The following is a 17,821-nucleotide window of genomic DNA, read 5'->3' as shown; positions in this document are numbered from 1 at the left end:
CAATACTAGGTATGAGTTCCTTTCCTCTATTGCATCATTTGGCATATCTTGATAGGACAGTCATTATTTTAGGATTACAGCTGTGTAGGGCTGTTGATAACCATTTTTCCTTCACCAGAATGCAGAGTACTTTCTGATAACAAGAAAGGTAGCTATCAGAGAAATAGGGAACCTTTGGGTTTGTGTGTATAACATTACAAGTTTCTTGTGTCCCTTGGTGTTTAACTCTTCTCCTAGTAATAACTTTGTCCCCTAGAGATTGTTCATGAAAATAAATCTGTCTAGAAGAGATTTCATTTAAATGTCTTCCCTGCCTTCTAACAAGCTCATCTATTGGAAATATTGATGGCTTAAAGCCACACACATATATGAAATTATCTGCATACAGAAACATGAAAATTATTTTAATATTAGAATGACCAGATAGATATTTGGAAACTCAACTATACTCAAGGTGGAAGATGTCTTAGTATTTAGTCCTCAATTTCTTTTGTTCCCTTGTACTTATCACTGGTTGTTGAAGCTTGTGAAAGGTGTCAGTTGCCTTGGAATTAGTAAAAGACTGAAGAGTTCTCTCAATTTATCAAGAAATATTCATCAGCTTTGCTATGTGCTTAATCTCAGTCTTTTACTGTTATTTAAATGTTAAAAATATTTAATAGCTAAGTACAGGGTAGCTGCTATAAATCCTAAAAGAAATACCCTTATTGATGCTTCAACAAAGCACACTGAATGGATAAAAATTCATGCAGTCCCCTTTAATGCTTATCGTTTTTTATGTGTGACTCTAAATGGTACTGAATGATTAGTTTCCTCTAATTTAGTCAATTTTATACATATTTGTGCAAACTAATTATTTTTACTTTTGTTTGTTGTTTTCGCAGAAGACAAGAATTTTGAACTGCATTTACAATAAAGTAGAGAAAATGTTTTAGTATCTTTGTGTTTATATTAATTCACCACAACATTTATTAATAAAAGAGGTCATGATTTATTCCACTGAGGACAAAAGCAAGATACGTGTTCTTGAAATCACAGACTTGGAATAAAAGGTAATTATTCTTATAATGTATTATGTTATTTTGTTAAGGTTAGAGAGTCCCAAAAGTGGCATGTGAATAGGGCAAAATAATGTGTGTTCCACTGGTAAAATGATGGAGTAGAACATTGGTAGGTTTATAATGTGGGTCAAGGTCACTGTCACAGTAAGGGATTACTTGAAATTGAAGTGTAGCCAGAACATTGCAGAGTCCATATCATTCAACACTGACTTATGGTCTTCCTCTAAATATGTTATGGGTTCTTTCTACACTATCAATGAGGGAACTGGAATCATTATTTGGTTATTAAAGTTATTATATCTCATTTATCAGTGATTATAACTTTTCTATAATCAGTAATAAACTTGGGAGTTTTAGTATGACTGTACAAAAGTTAAAAATAAAAGAAAAATCATAGCCAAGTGAAAAAGATGGGTTGATTAATTAGATAGTTTGTAAAGATTATGAGCTAATTCCATTAATCTTTTTATTTCTTTGTGTGTAAATTGTGGCCCATCAGTAACTAATTTGGAAAATTACCTAGATGCATGCCTTCCTATCACAAGGATTGACTTTTCCCTATGAGATATTGCTTTCATGAATGTGGACACTAAATTTCTAATTGAGTGTTTTATACCCAGGAAGATGATACTTAAAACTAATAATGAATGTTCTCTACTGCAGTTCTCAGTTTCTGTTTTCATATGTTTTATTACCTACATCATTTAATAGAAAAACTAATCGTTGATTAAGAAGTTGACATCATGGGCTAGAAGATTTCTGGGTTATTTGAGTTAAATAAAATTAAGGATGTGCAGTCAGACTTGTGGTTTCTGAGAAGTCTCATAAGCAATAGATGAAATAATTGCTATAGACAGAAATGTGCCAAAAATGTTTATAGTTACTTGATGCAAATCTCTTAAGATTTCCTGACATTTCCATGCAGAGTGAAACTCTTTTGAGAAGTACAGGTCATCTGCCTAATGTTACAATATTATGGACATGAGCTTTATGATCACATACATCTAAATTTCATTTTGAAGATATTCTTATCAGATAAAACAAATTACAAAAGTGTTTCTGCAGCATTTGAAATAATGAAGTCTTATTAATAGCATAAAAACTTGACTTTTGAAAAGTAAGTGTTATTTTTCAGTCATTACTGGTGGCTAAGATTATTCAATATGTTTTAAATGAATTAAAGTTCAAGGATGACAGTAATATATAGAACCAATGAGGTCATGAGAAACAGTACTTGTTGTATGAATAATAAAAACAGAATAGAAAGAATAGAATTATCAACAGGAACTCTGAATTCTTATAAGGAAAACTTCAGAATTGTTTACTAAATATTTACTGCAGGTTCATCACTCTAGAAGAAAACGATGATGATACTTCCCATGTCATGATAGAATCATGCTCATAACTTCACACAAATCTTCTTCTAATGAGATGCCATCTTTGATAAGAGCCCACTGAAAGGGTTAATGGGAGAAAGAAACAATGTCACAGAATTTGTCCTTCTAGGACTCACTCAGGATCCTGCAGGTCAAATAGTATTATTTGTCATGTTTTTGCTCATCTACATTGTGACAATGGTTGGCAACCTGCTTATTGTGATGACAGTGATTGCCAGCCCCTCTTTGGGCTCCCCAATGTACTTCTTCCTTGCCTGTCTTTCATTCCTGGACATTGTTTATTCCACTTCCATCTCACCAAAGTTGATTATGGACTTGCTATGTGATGAAAAGTCCATCTCCTTCACAGCTTGCATGAGTCAACTCTTTATAGAGCATTTATTTGGTGGTACTGAGATTGTCATTTTGGTGGCAATGGCCTATGATCGCTATGTGGCAATCTGTAAGCCACTGCACTATTTGACTATCATGAATCGAAAGGTTTGTATCATTTTGTTGGGATTTTCCTGGATTGGAGGTTTTACACACTCCATGATTCAAATTGTCTTTGTTTTCAACCTTCCTTTCTGTGGTCCAAATATTATTGACCACTTTATGTGTGACATGTCCCCATTACTGGGACTTGCATGCACTGACACCTACTTCATTGGTCTCACCCTCATTGCCAATGGTGGAGCTATGTGCATTGTAGTCTTTATACTGCTCATAATGTCCTATGGAATCATCCTTAGATCTCTCAAGAATTACAGTCAGGAAGGGAGGCGCAAAGCCCTGTCTACCTGCAGCTCCCACATGATGGTAGTTACACTCTTTTTTGTTCCCTGCATTTTCATGTATGCCAGACCTGTTTATAACTTTTCTAGTGACAAATACATTACTGTATTTTATACAGTTTTTACTCCCATGCTAAATCCTTTAATCTATACTTTAAGAAATTCAGAGATGAAAAACTCTATGCAAAAACTCTGGTGTACAATGTTAATTATGGATAGAATAAGATTGTCTTGTCACTAAACATGTAACTAAATATAAATAAACAATCAGTGAAAAATTCTAACAAAGACAATATCAAAGATTTATAAGCAACTAATTACTGATGGGACAATGAGAATTAGCCTCTCTTAGGGGTTAGGTGTATTATTGGGTAGTCTAATGCAGAGTGGTCATCTCTGAAACCATATATATACAAACATATATACAAAAAATAATTAATCATATTATATTTATATATTTTTGTATATATATATACATTCATAAATATATATTATAATAATCAACAAAACTCAGGAGACTATCAATACAAATGAGTGGGCAGAAGACAGTTTAAGGGAGAGTAGATGGGAGACAGTGGAGGCAAAAATGCATGGTCATATTATAGTTCTATTTCATTATATAACTAATAACATATAAGCTAATACCTTCTATTCATCAGATGTCTCTGTGATACTCTTTAAAATCTACATTCCTTAAAAAAAGAATAAAGTTGCCATTGGTTTTACAATCAATTAGAAGTAAATTTCAGGCAATTTATCAGAGTTAATATTGAAACAAGAAATAACAGAGAATTGTTAATTATTACCAGTTGAGAAATAAAGCAATTTTGAGAACTTCTGACCATTCACATTTATAAGAAAGGATTATGATTAATAGATATACTAGGTAGACTTTGAATCTGTCAAATACCTTTTGTTTTATGTGATAGATTTACTATGTTTGCTTATATGGAATATCAATTTATTGATTAGCAATAGACTATTTTATGTGTTAACAGTTTGCTTATCTCTTTACAACTGGAGCTGTTTATATTGTTTACTGATACCCAAAATTATGAGTAAAGTATAAATTGTACATTCATATTCATGGGTGGGTTTACTTTAAATATGGATAAATATGTATGAGTAACAGTACTAAATTTAGTGGTCAACTTACCTTTGCTTTCATAAAAAACTGGCAGACCCTTTTCCATAATGCAATTTTGTTTTTTGAGTTGGTGACAATTTAATGTTTGCAAGAACTTAACATTGCTGAAGAATTGTTAGTTATTGTTTTAAATAATTACAAATGGAAAGAATCATTATCATATTTTCAGATGCAAGTATCATTGAAATTTGTTCATATTTCTCCATGTTAGATCCTCCTCATTTTGCCATTCCTCATTCTGGTCTCTGTTCCCCCAAATTGTTCCACTTCTGATATACATGTTTCAGCTAAATTTAGATTATACATGTCGATCCCCTCCATGAGCCCTCTTCCTTTTACTTAGAAGTCATTTAGAGGCCTGTTTCACTGAAATTAATGTTTTTTTTAATTGAGGCAAGATTTTGTGTATCTGAGAGAACTTATGTATTTTAGGATCTGGTTTACTTTGATTAAACAGATGATGTTCAATTCTACTTCATTTTCCCTATCATGAACTAATTTAAATTTCTAAAAAATGACATTTTAACTGGTATATTTTGTTTTAAATATTTCTGATTATTGTGAATGACAAGCAATAAATATGGTGTGCAAGTATCTCTCAGATATGTTAGTTTTGAATTTTAGAGTGGTGGAACTGTGTTCCATAGAAGTTTTATTTTTAGTTTTGTAGTGCAGAAGGACCTGTGGCAGGTGGGGATGGGAGCAAGATGGATGGGGTTAGGCATGAAGAAAGAAAATGTAAGAAGAGAGACCTAGAGTTGGGGCATTGAGGGTATTTGGAAGGCAGCGTGGAGACAGTGTAGTGAAAATTTCTAGGAATCTACAAGGGTGACCCTAGTGAGAATTCCTATTAATTGTGGGTACAGAGTCTGACCTGGCCATCTTTTATAGTCAGAAAAAGTTTCCAGTTGTGGAACTGGGATGAATTTGATTGAGATGTTAACTGAGCAGGTTCCCAAACAATCGAGAATGATGCTAAAACAAATGGTTGCTCCTGAAAACTGAAACTAGGGTCATGTTGCCAAGGACAGCATCCACACAGTTCATTAAATGTGGAGAGGCTGAATTGGTGCCTTCATAGAGCTTTCATGCCTATGATCTAGTCTCTTTGGTGTGGGAAGTATTCTTCAGGCTATAGAAAAAGAAAGCACTCATAAAATCCTTGACCTACAACCTGTCCTGCCTGCAAGATGTGCTGGGGCAATGATGGCATAGAACTTGTGGGAGTGGAGAATCAATGTTTCATTTAACTTGAGGACCACACCACATGATATTGCCCATTGTTCTACACTACTTGAATGGTTGGGAACCAGAGAAGAAATAGCCAGAGACCTAGGGTAGACCCAAACATAACTAGAAAAAGAAGGAAAACAATAAAGAAAGAAAGAAAATCTATGAATCAATTCTTTTTTTATAAGCTACCTGGGAGACTGACCAAGCTTTAGACTTCATTAGCAGCCATGTTATCTTTTTTTTTTAAAGATTTATTTATTCATTTTTTGTATGTGAGTACAATGTCATTCAGATCTCATTATAGATGGTTATGAGCCACCATGTGGTTGCTGGGAATTGAACTCAGGACCTTTGGAAGAACAGTCAGTGCTCTTAACCACTGAGCCATCTCTCCAGCCCCATCAATTCTTAATAATATTAATAATTAATATTATTAATAATTAATTATTAATATTATTAATAATTAATAATTCTTAATATTATTCTTAATAATATTCTTAATATTATAATATTATAATATTAATTAATTATATAATTAAATATAATTAATATTATAATATTAATATTATAATATTCTTAATATTATTAATAATATTCTTCCATAGATCAGTATCTTGTTCATTTGGCATTTGTGAGGCTTCCTCTATCAGCAGTGACAGCAGATGCAGAGACCTATAGCCAGTGTCCAGAGCAAAGAGTCTAAGTTGGAGGTCTGCACTAGGTGTCTGTCCTTGGAGCTGAGAAAACTCTTCAGTAGACAGGGAGGATTGTAGGAGGGGGGCAGACACCAAGAGAAGATGAACCACTGAATCAACTAAGCAGGACTCATAGAGACTGAAATAGCAATCATGCGGCCTACAAGGGTCTGTTGTACCAGGTTTTCTATGTATATGTTATGGCTGTTGGCTTTCTGTTTTTGTGGGACTCCAAACAGTGGGAGCAAGTGTGTCTCTGATTTTTTTCCCTCTTTTGGAACTCATTTTCTACTATTGGGTTGCTTTGTCCTCTGATACCATGTAAAGCATCTTCCATCAGTAGTCAATAGGGATAAAGCTTCAAGTCAATATTATTTTTATTTCTATGTGTACTGTATGTGACCCAAGTATGTAGTATCTTCAACAATAGGGTCTTACCATTAAGTTCTTGAGGGTAGCCAATAATATTGATAATGGTTTGTAATTTTTAGGGATCTATAGATAATGTGCAGAGAATGAGAGATCTTGGTACAGTCAATCCTAAATATATCTATCATATCTCATCTGTGAGGGCTAAGGGAATCCTGAGGAAGAAAAGGCAGAAAGATAACAAAAAAAGCCAAAAGCAATATAGGACACTAAAAAAAACAACAACAACAAGGTCTTCTTAACACTACAGTGTAGATTAAATTATATATATATATGTATATATATATACATATATATACATGTGTGTATATACACACATGTATGTACATATATATGTACACACACATACATACATATATACACATATATGTACATATATGTGTGTATATACACACACACAATCGAGAGAAGTCAAAGCTAGAACCCAATCAGTGTAGGAACTTGGAGGCAGGAAATAATACAGAGGCCATGGAGGAATACTTCTTACTGGCTTGCTGAAAGAGGAAGTAAGGAAAATGGATGAAATCTAATTAGGAAGAAGAGAGAGGAATAAATGTAGAAGGACAGCAGAGGAGAAAATACCAGTAAGGGGATATGGAGAAGCTAAATTATAATACACAAGATATATATATATATATATATATATATATATATATATATATATGATTTTTATCATCAGTGTTGACAATGTTTCCTCCAAGAGCTAAAGATTATATAACAATAACCTCAATACCAGATATGAGAAGCTCTTTTTTGAGTTGTTGGCCTGAGTTGTACTAGACTTTACACTTTACAGGCTATTGCTATTGCTCTTGGTTGCTCTCTAGAGGCAGAAGATAGGTCCCTATTACTGAAGACACCATGCACTTTAGGTACAATACCCAAAGATTCATGAATGTGATCTGGCCTGAATGCCTACTGAGGACTACATTTCATGGTATCAGAAAGCTCAGGGAAGATGGCTGAAGAAAAAGTGGAATTACTACTAAGAGGCAGAGGATCAGGGAATTTATTGTGGTACTATGTCTCCAATAATGTCAGAAGCCACACCCATAACATCTTGCTAACATGATGGTCTAAACATGAGCTGACCAAGGACAACAACAATAAATATTCCATGGTGGATATTGGAATATCAGAGTGCTTTAACACTACACAAAAGCAATAGGCAACTAACAAGTGCTCAATATGCCAAAAAGTCTTCCCTAGGGCAGAGCTATCCAATCACTTATTCAAAATTAAATGGCCAGCCCTAAAACACACATACGCAAGTAACATTATATAGACTGACCAGGTTATATTTAGAAATATATTTGTATCTATTTATACATATATGCTTGTAACGACAACTAATGAGAAAAGGCCCATGAATTTGAATGAGAGAAAAAATATGTGGGACAGTTTAAGGGAAAAAAAGAGAAAATGGTGCAATATATTAAATAGAGGAAATAAATAATTTTGAAAAGTCAGAAATATAATATAAATGTCATTGTGGAGTATATATCTAAAGTACATGAAATTCACATACAAAAGAAATACCTGTAGTCCATTTATATTAAATAAAGATGAAATAGCTAAAATTTGAAATCAGCAAGGTAGGTCTCATCAGATTATAAATAAAATTGGGGTGTTAGCTTAAAATATGAGATGAAGGTCAAATTATACAAAGTAGCATATATATATATAGAATATTTGAAAAGATCTAGTGTAAAAGTTGTCAACTTTTGTCATCAATAATTTAATTTTGACATGTTTTTCTAAATGGAAGGCGGGAGGAAAGGGAAAAAAAGGCATTGAAAACTAAAGGACACAAAGGTCAGGTCAGATATAACGATAGTCCCATTCAAAGTATACTTGTTTATTTGACAGAAACCCATAAAACATAAGGGTCTTAAAAGATGTATTTGAAGTTATAAAAGACCACAATTGTCAGCCCAGCAAAACTACTCATGATTAATAAAAGACTTCAGGATTTTGTGAGCATTAAGCCATGTCTACACAGAATACTAAAAGCAATACTTCAGTTTTTTTTTTTTTTTAGAAAAAAACCAAAAAACAAAAAAAAACTTACCTAAGTAATCACTGAAAACTAATAAAATGCTACAATAAAAAAATCAAAGAGATCCAAGAATAAATTTCAATGTATTTTTCTTATAGGAGCACATACAGATCTTGAATTCCTACAGACATTTTTGATATATTGATGTCTTTAACTTTATTCTCATAGGCTGAGACAAAAAGTTCCCTGAATAAGGTGGAAAGGAAGAGAAATTGGTTTTAAAGTAATGAACCATTTTCCACCTTTTGGTGATAATTGGACTCTCAGAAATATGATCACATCAGATGGTTATTTCAAAATAAATAGATACATCTGTGTATCTTTTTATAGTTACTAAAGAAAGGAGCAATTAAAGATATATATATATATATATATATATATATATATATATATATATATATATATATATATTTCCAAGCTAAGTTGAAAACAGACAACTTTTAGGCCAGTGGCCCAGAAGATCTGATTTATAAATAAATACATGATCATAATGATATTTGCTCACTGGATCTGATGACAAGCATGATTACAAGGATAACACTATAAACCTTGAAAGTCTTCCTGTTTGAAAAGTAAAAACTTCTTTCACATAGAAATAGTTAATTAATAATGGCTTGAGATTAAAGAATTTAATGAATGGAATAAAATCATGATGACTTCATCTCATAGAGATTCAGAATTCAAACAACTCCACTTCTTCCAAATTACAGAACTGTTATTTGCTATTTTTTTTCAAAAATTATGGTGTCAGATACAACAGCGGTTAAACTTCTATGTTGTCTTCCTCAGAGCCTCAGTGCTTCTTGGTTAGAGTCTCTCTCACTGTCAGAGTAAGGTTGCAGTGTGGAGCTTGGAAAGAAGACTGGATTACTTTTCCTCTTTAGAATGAGTTACACTTAACTTGCATTACCTAAGCATTTCATAATGTGTAACTGTTAGTTACTCATCATCTTATTTTGGATTTTTTTCTTTTGCATTATGGGCGTCTCATGTCCCTTGGCATTTTTCTACTTTCTTTCTTTGCAATAACTGAGTCTTTATCCTCTGGAGATTATTATTCAGAGAAAGAAACCTATCCAGGAGAGATTTCTTCATTTGAATGTGCTCCAAGTATTATAACAAACTAATTTGTAGTGATTTTGAAGTCTTTTATGTTGTATATAGTGATAATGCAATGCATTGTTTGCTCATGAATAATTATCTACACACCTAAGTGGAGGCCCCAGGAGAAGTCTGAAACTTCAGCTGTCTTTACTGGTATTCAGTCTGTGAGATGTTAAATTTTCTATAAATGTGTATCATTACTCAAAGAAGTATGTATAAAGTATGATCTGCCTTGGGTGATCATTTTGAGATATAGAGTCATTTTTGTAAGTGGAAGAGAATTGAGAAGAATTGTGAGTGACTAAAAGACTAAAGAGCTTTATCTCTCTCTCATCTTGTAAGAAAACTATATCACCAGTTTTGCTGTGAGATTAATCTAGTTTTCCCTTGTTAGATAAAATGTTTAATAGTTAACCTTATAGAATTTATTCTTCTTCATAAAATCAAGGTCCTTTATGCTGATTCACCAAAAGGAAAAAAGTTCACATAGCTATCATTACTGAATTTCATCTTTTTGCATGTTGTTGTCCACTTGTAATACCGAAAATGTATTTGGAGCACTTTATTTTATGTGATCAACTTTATACATAGTTGTCAAACTATTGCAGTTTTACTTTTTGATGTTTTCATAGCAATTAAATTTATTCAGTTACCTTTATACAAGCATTGATATTATATTTATGTGTCTTTATATCTGTTCACAAGTTCACTTATACTTAACAGCCATCTTTATTATCATAGGTCATGTCTTTTCCTTCAAGGTCAAACCTAAGACCTGAGTTCTTGGAATCACATTTTAGGTGGTACCAGATGAATATTCTTGTTATGTTTTGAAGGGTATGTATTTATTAAAGTTGCAATGTCTTATGGGAGACACAGAAAATAGGGAAAATAAAAGTGACAAATACAGAACTTAATAGGAGCATATCTGTAAACATTTTGTTCTGAGTTTCATAATCTCATCATTTTCCATATTAGCATATAAGAAGTTTTTTATGTCATATGTATAACAATAAAGGGAAACTCAATTTTTACTTGTTTTTATAGATTATACTTTATATAATGTTTAACAGATATGCAATATATTTTTATACAAAAGTACATATTTTATGTGTTAGAGTATAAGGGAAATTAGCATTTGTTCTTGAGGTCCAATATACATTTTGTATATACATCTTAAAATGATGCCAGCCAATATGTTAGTATGTATACACATCAAAACTTATGGTAGGATTATCTATGCATAAACAGTTACCTAGATTGATGTTATTACTATGTTAAGTTTCTACCATGTTCTTAAACAATATATTAAATTATTTTTAGAAAATTTTTAATGGCTTATTTAAAATACAATTTTACTATTCTATAGTTTTATAGTACTAACCTTTGAAAATTTTGTTAATAAATTTAAGAAATCTGCTTTGATTGTAATATGGTGATTATTAAACTGGACATGGGAGATTTGACCCAGTAAAATTCATCACTGATAGTTAATGAAAGTGAAATTATAACATATGACAGGAATAATATGTGAGAGTCAGTACTGGGTATAGTGCTTTAGTCTTAAGTCACTGAGCAGCTGAGATCTTTTCTTCTTGTAGTTTCCACAAATCCAGATCTGAATGTGACGCTGGCCACAATGAGAATGATACACACAGAGGCAGCATCAGGTCTGGCTTCTCAAGAAAACTTCACATCCTCTTTCACTATGAAATGCATTCCAACATCATCGTATTTGCTTGTTTCTAGAAAAATTCACCCCTTCACAGGTAAATAGTCTTTGTACCTATCAGTGATAAAGTAGACAATTCCTGGGACACACATAATATTAAAAGCATAGTATTATTTATACCTCAGACTGAAAGCAATAGTTCTTTTGTTGAAATGAATTGTGATGACTTATCATTGTTAGTTACAGTGAAATACTCAGAAATTTTTCTAAGAGCTATCACCTTCATGTTAACTAGGCTGATTTTTATGCTTTAAGAGATAGGAGATTCTAAGTATACTTCCCTAATAGAAATGAAGAATTAGGGCATTGATAAGATTATTATGTGGTAGAAGTTCATCTTCACAACAATGGAAATAAGCTCAGATTCAAAAATAAACCCATTTGGCTTCACAGCCCATAATGTTTACCACTGGCTCAGGATTGTCCTTTCCTGTGAAGATACTGCTTCTATGGATGCTGACACTGAATTTCTAACTGAGCCCTTTCTACCTTGGAGGATGATACTTAAAACCAATAATGTGTGTCCCTTACCCAGTTCTCAGTTTCTGTTTTCTCCTGTTTTACTACCTATGTTATTTAAGAGTGATAAAAAAGCTAATTTCTGATAAAGTAGTTGATGTTATACTATGTTAGAAGATTTCTGGATTATTTGAATTCAGTAAAATCAAGGACGTGTGATCAGAATTGTAGTTCCTAAGAAGTCTCATAAAAAATAGTTGAAATAATTGCTGTAGACAGAAATTTGACAAATGCACTTGTAGTTATTTGATGCCGTTTCAAATCAAATCTCTTAGGATTTCATGGCAGTCCTGTGCTGACTGAAGTCTTATGAGAAGTACGGGTCATCTGCCTAATGTTACAATATTATGGCAATCATCTTTATTATCCTAGAAATCAAGATAATATTTTGAAGATATTTTTACCAGATAAAATAATTTACAAAATTAATTTAGATATTGAAGTTTGTAGTAACTTAGAAACCAGATTCCTGAAAAGTAAGAGCTACCTTTGTCATTGCTGACAACTGTGCTGTACAATGTGTGTTAAATACTTAGTTTATGAATGACGATAATACATAGAGAGAATGAAGTCATGAGAAACAGAACACTACTCGATAAAAACCATCATAGGGAAATAAAACATTAAAAGGAAAGTTTTATTTAGTTTCTTGGTGCAATCAAAGACTTGTTTACTAATTTCACACTAGAGCTTGCCACTGTAGAAGACAACAATGATGCTCTCCATGTCATAATAAAATCATGTTCTTAACTCTACCCCAGATTCTGTTCTTAGGAGCTGCCATCTCTGATATAATCCACTGACAAGACTGATGGGAGAGATCAGTAATGTCACAGAATTTATTCTCCTGGGTCTTACTCAGGATCCTGCTGGGAGAAAAGCATTGTTTGTCATTTTTTTACTCATCTACATTGTGACAATGGTGGGCAACCTGCTCATTGTGGTGACAGTCATTACCAGTCCCTCCTTGGGCTCCCCAATGTACTTCTTGCTTGCCTCTCTATCACTCTTAGATGCACTTTTTTCCACTGCCATCTCACCCAAGTTGATTGTGGACTTACTCTGCGGTCAAAAGATCATCTCCTTCAGAGCCTGCATGAGCCAGCTCTTTGTAGAGCATTTATTTGGTGGTGTTGATATTGTTATTCTTGTGGCAATGGCGTATGATCGCTATGTGGCTATCTGTAAGCCGCTGCACTATTTGGCTATCATGAATCGAAGGGTTTGCATCACTTTTTTGATAATTGCCTGGGCTGGAGGTTTTACACACTCCCTGATTCAAATTGTCTTTGTATACAACCTTCCTTTTTGTGGCCCTAATGTCATTGATCATTTTATTTGTGACATGTCTCCATTATTGGTACTTGCATGCACAGACACCTACTTCATTGGCCTCACTGTTATTGCTAATGGTGGAGCCATGTGTATTGTGATCTTCACCCTCCTTCTAGCCTCCTATGGAATCATCCTAAGATCTCTTAAGACTCACAGTCAGGAAGGGAGGCGCAAAGCCCTATCTACCTGCAGCTCCCACATCCTTGTCGTTATCCTCTTTTTTGTTCCATGTATTTTTATGTATGCCAGACCAGTTTACAACTTTCCTATTGATAAATGTATTACTGTTTTTTATACAATTATCACTCCCATGTTGAATCCTTTAATATACACCTTAAGAAATTCAGAGATAAAAAATTGTATGAAAAAGCTTTGGTATAAAATGCTACCTGCTGATTAAACTGGAAAGTCTGTCTGGTGAAATTACTTTTCTTTTTATTTGAACAAAATCAATTAGGGATAATTACTATAAAGGATGACACTATCTACTTGTTGTATCTATCTAGAATACAATTCTTTATGAAAATTCTTTGAAAATGAATTTTTTCATAGAGATTTCAATGAGTATGGTATTATTTCAGTATTATAAACAAAGGTCCACTGCAAAACAAAACTATGTTGCTCGTGAACATACTTGTTTTGTCTTGAAATTTAAATAGTAGTCATTACAAAAGAATTCATTCTTATAAATTGAGAAATGATAAAAACAATGTTGGTTGTGTTAGAAAGGTGGCTTGTACAGGGACTGATCACACCAGGCCAGCACAACTCCATGAGAGAGAAAAATTTATTGAGGGAGAAGGGAGAAAGAAAAAAGGTATAAAAGGGGGCAAGAAAGAAAAGAAAGAAGGGGCAAAGTGGGGAGGGGATCTCTGCCTTTTATTTGGATCTTGATGCAATCACACAGGTGGGTTGGCCAGCAGGCAGGTAAAGCAAATGCTGAGCATGTATGGTGGTTGCCATGGCAACAGAAGCATGGGTCCTTGTTGCCTATGGGTGACATTGTCATCACTGGATTTGGAGGCTCGCTTCTGACACCAACAATATTGGATGTTCATGATCACTTGATCATTCTGAGCTTTTGAGGATTATAACAGACACATTTCTGGGACTAAAAGAAAGGTCTGAGATAACAATCATTCATTAGTCCATCTGAAGAGCACAATTGTGTAGCTACCATATGTACATTGCTGTAAGATGACTCCCATCCTCACAGCACAGTTGTGCAGCTACAATATATACATTGACTCCTATGCCTCGTGTCAGTGTCTTTACTATTCCAGTTCAAGTCTTCGGATTTAAAATTATGCTGTGCCTAGAGTAGGACACTAATAGTTTAGGAAATGATTAATGAAAGGTTTGTTAGATAACATGCAGCTGGTGATGAAACCAGATTCTAGTTCTTAAAGGTACACTAAACTTAACTTAGAAGTAACTATTTGCAATCTCCTTGACTATTTAACATGTTCTATTTTCCCAATTTTTAAAAAAGTCGTTTCTCATGCTATCTTAATGGTTGTGACTTGATAAGATATTGTAGAAGAGTTATCTTCCCAAATGTGTATTTACCATCAACATTTTACTTATAAACTTACAAAAATGTACTTTGTGTACTCAATTCTTTTCATATATGCAAAACATTCCTAAATTATATCAGTATATAATTATTCTAGAACAAAAGAGGAGTGAAGATTTTTTTGATTGCAATACAGGACCATCATCTGTGGTTTGCAGGAGTTTATATTCTTGCTTTGTATTTTTAAAATAAATTTTATTGTGTATTTAATGTATCTTTTGTGGTTCTATGGGACTTTAATTGCTAACGAGAGTCCCATTGGCCAGTTAGGTGGATAAATCAGCCATCGCATCACCTGGCATATTTAATCTTAGCTTTGCTTTGGTTACAAGGCTAAGGCCAAGGCCAGCTAATGCCTATACCATTGGAATCTATCAAATGCAGGTCAATTTCATTACCTATGGTCCTATGTTCACTAGCTGGAGCAGCTGATGAAAAGAAAAAGTTTAGAGAGCTAATTGTTATGAGATTAATTTCTTTTTATATAAAATTTCACTTAAAGGTTTTTAAACAATATGTTTATAATTTTCCATCTCCTCCCACCCCAACACCTCTGGATCTTTCCCACCTTCCTATCCATTCATATTCATTTTTTCTCTCTTTCATACTCAAAATGAAAGAAGACAAAAGAAAAAAAAAACAAATGAAACAAGAAAATATACTAAAGCAAAAAATACCAAGTAAACAACAACAAAAAAATGGAGCCATTTGGTGCTGGTCAACTACTCCTAGGCATAGGGCCTAGCTTGTAATGTGGTTATACACTCGATAATTCTCCTTTTGAGAAAAATTTGTGTCTTTTTCCTTTTTTAACCAGGAGGTATCAGTTGCAAATAGCTTCTTGGGTAGGGATGGAAGTCTGTGTCTACTTCCTATTTATGTGTTTGAACTTTGTCTGATTTGAACCTGTGTAGGTCTTGGGTGTTCTGTCCCAGATGCTGTGTGTTCGTATATGTATCAAACCTGTTGTGTCTGGAAGATACTCTTTTCTTAATATTCCACCACTTTTGGCTTTTACAATCTTTCTGACTCTTTTTCCATGCAGATCCCTGAGCCTTGGGGAGAGGGGTTTGAGGAAGACATGTTATTTAAAGTTGAGTAATATCTTACTCATGCTTATTTAGAATCTAAATGTCTTACTCTCTATACACTGATCAGTTGCAGGTCTGTGTGTGATATTTCCCATCTACTGGAAGACGTTTCTCTAATGAGGGCTGATCAATGATGGCATTAGGACACATTTTGTTGCTGTTTCTTTAGCAGAAGAGGTATGTCTGTCATACCCCTAAAATCTTCTGGAATTTTGTCAAGAAGGGGTGTTAGATTATGTCATTGGTTCTTTCTAGAGCCAATGAGATGATCATGTGACTTTTTAAATTTGTTTATTGGTAAATTAAATTTATTTTTTTAATCTGTGTTAAACCAACCATACATCTTTGAGAACTAGTCAAGTTGCTCACGGTGGATGAACATTTGTTTTACCTTAAAATTTTGGGGGAATTATAATATAATTAGAAAATGTCTACCTTCTCTTTAGTCCCATAAAACCCTGTCATATACCCTTCTCTGCTATCTTTAAAATTTATGTACTCCTTTTGTGATTTTTATTGTATATGTATGTATACATATGTGTATGTTATTATATATAAATATATATTACTATGTATAAACTCTGTATAATTGTATTTACATTTGTGTTTTCAAGGTTGACCCTTTGATATCAGGTAACCAATTGGTAGGCTCTTTCCAGGGAAGATTGTTTTTGCCTTTCCCAACATTCCTTAATTGCCTGTTGTTCCTTGTGTAAGGTTGAGGCCTCTTGAACTTTTACCATCAAGTTTGGTATGTCTATGGTATAGTTTTTTTCAGCTTGTGTTTGGGCAGTCATGTTCATGAGATTTACATTGTTGGGTGACACAATCTCACAGCAAAGTCTATGGATCTTATTGTTCTCAGAATCTTTTGACCAACACTTTTGCAAAGTCCTTGAGCCTTAGATGCAGGAGTTTTTGTAGATGTATCCATTAAGAATGGACATTGCAACTCAGCATTTTGAATATTTTTTAAATGGTCTCCATCTACTGAGGGATGAAGACTACACTAATCTGTGGGTATGATGATCAATATTTATTGTTAGGGGATTATGGAGTTTGGTAAATTAAGGGTTGCAGTTTGGTTTCCAATAATGAATAGTTACCTGGGTTTCTAGTACCAACATTCCTTTTCTATTGGTGATCTAATAATAAGTCCAAGTAGAGAGCTATTGGTTATTGCCAAGGCATGTGTGATATTGGTGGACTCTGCTATGTTACTTGCTATGATGGTAGCATATCTTGTTGTGCTGGATGTTCGTGTCGTTCATAGGGATTATAGCTGAGTAGGATTGTTGATTAATTCTTTATTTTGGAATTCTGTATGGTGCCTTTTTTTAACATGAAAGTTAGTTCTCAGGGAGAAGACATTCAAATTTGTTCCAGCTTGGGGGTCTCTGCGCCCTGTTTTTGTGTTGTCTTCACTACCTTCTACCATATTTGGTAACCAAGGGCAGCAGGAATAAGTCATATATTTGGAAGTCCCTTAGATAGTCCTAGCAATGACTTAAAAGAGAGCTTCTCACGTCTGGTATTGGGGTCTTGGGCTCTTGGAGGGAACACAGTGCAGATGAGAAAAATTCATTTAAACTATATTTGTATGTTTATATATTGAATTATATGCACTTTAGGATTTTAGGTAAATGCATACTAGTATGATTATATTTTGC

The 17,821-nt window shown here is 33.5% G+C and overlaps 2 protein-coding genes across 2 annotated transcripts; both read left to right on the top strand.

The window, feature by feature from the left end:
• Positions 1-317: 317 nt before the first annotated feature.
• LOC117703668 (olfactory receptor 4A5-like) lies at positions 318-4,929 on the top strand. Its single transcript, XM_076929133.1, has 3 exons — positions 318-454; positions 885-1,052; positions 2,403-4,929. The coding sequence occupies exon 3, from the start codon at positions 2,528-2,530 to the stop codon at positions 3,470-3,472; it is 945 nt and encodes a 314-aa protein (XP_076785248.1). The 5' UTR covers positions 318-454; positions 885-1,052; positions 2,403-2,527; the 3' UTR covers positions 3,473-4,929.
• A 5,125-nt stretch (positions 4,930-10,054) lies between these two features.
• Positions 10,055-15,156, top strand: LOC117703640 (olfactory receptor 4A16-like). The gene is made up of 4 exons (XM_076929132.1): positions 10,055-10,235; positions 10,640-10,735; positions 11,500-11,667; positions 12,911-15,156. The coding sequence occupies exon 4, from the start codon at positions 12,961-12,963 to the stop codon at positions 13,882-13,884; it is 924 nt and encodes a 307-aa protein (XP_076785247.1). The 5' UTR covers positions 10,055-10,235; positions 10,640-10,735; positions 11,500-11,667; positions 12,911-12,960; the 3' UTR covers positions 13,885-15,156.
• Positions 15,157-17,821: the final 2,665 nt, after the last annotated feature.

Source organism: Arvicanthis niloticus, chromosome 2, assembly GCF_011762505.2.
Source record: "Arvicanthis niloticus isolate mArvNil1 chromosome 2, mArvNil1.pat.X, whole genome shotgun sequence".
Taxonomy (NCBI): domain Eukaryota; kingdom Metazoa; phylum Chordata; class Mammalia; order Rodentia; family Muridae; genus Arvicanthis; species Arvicanthis niloticus.
The sequence above is the reverse complement of the archived record's forward strand: the minus strand, read 5'-3'. Positions and strand labels throughout refer to the sequence as shown.

What these genes read in the sequence shown, in the direction of transcription:
- LOC117703668 (XM_076929133.1), top strand. Translation starts at nt 2,528, where the DNA reads ATGGGAGAAAGAAACAATGTCACAGAATTTGTCCTTCTAGGACTCACT.
- LOC117703640 (XM_076929132.1), top strand. Translation starts at nt 12,961, where the DNA reads ATGGGAGAGATCAGTAATGTCACAGAATTTATTCTCCTGGGTCTTACT.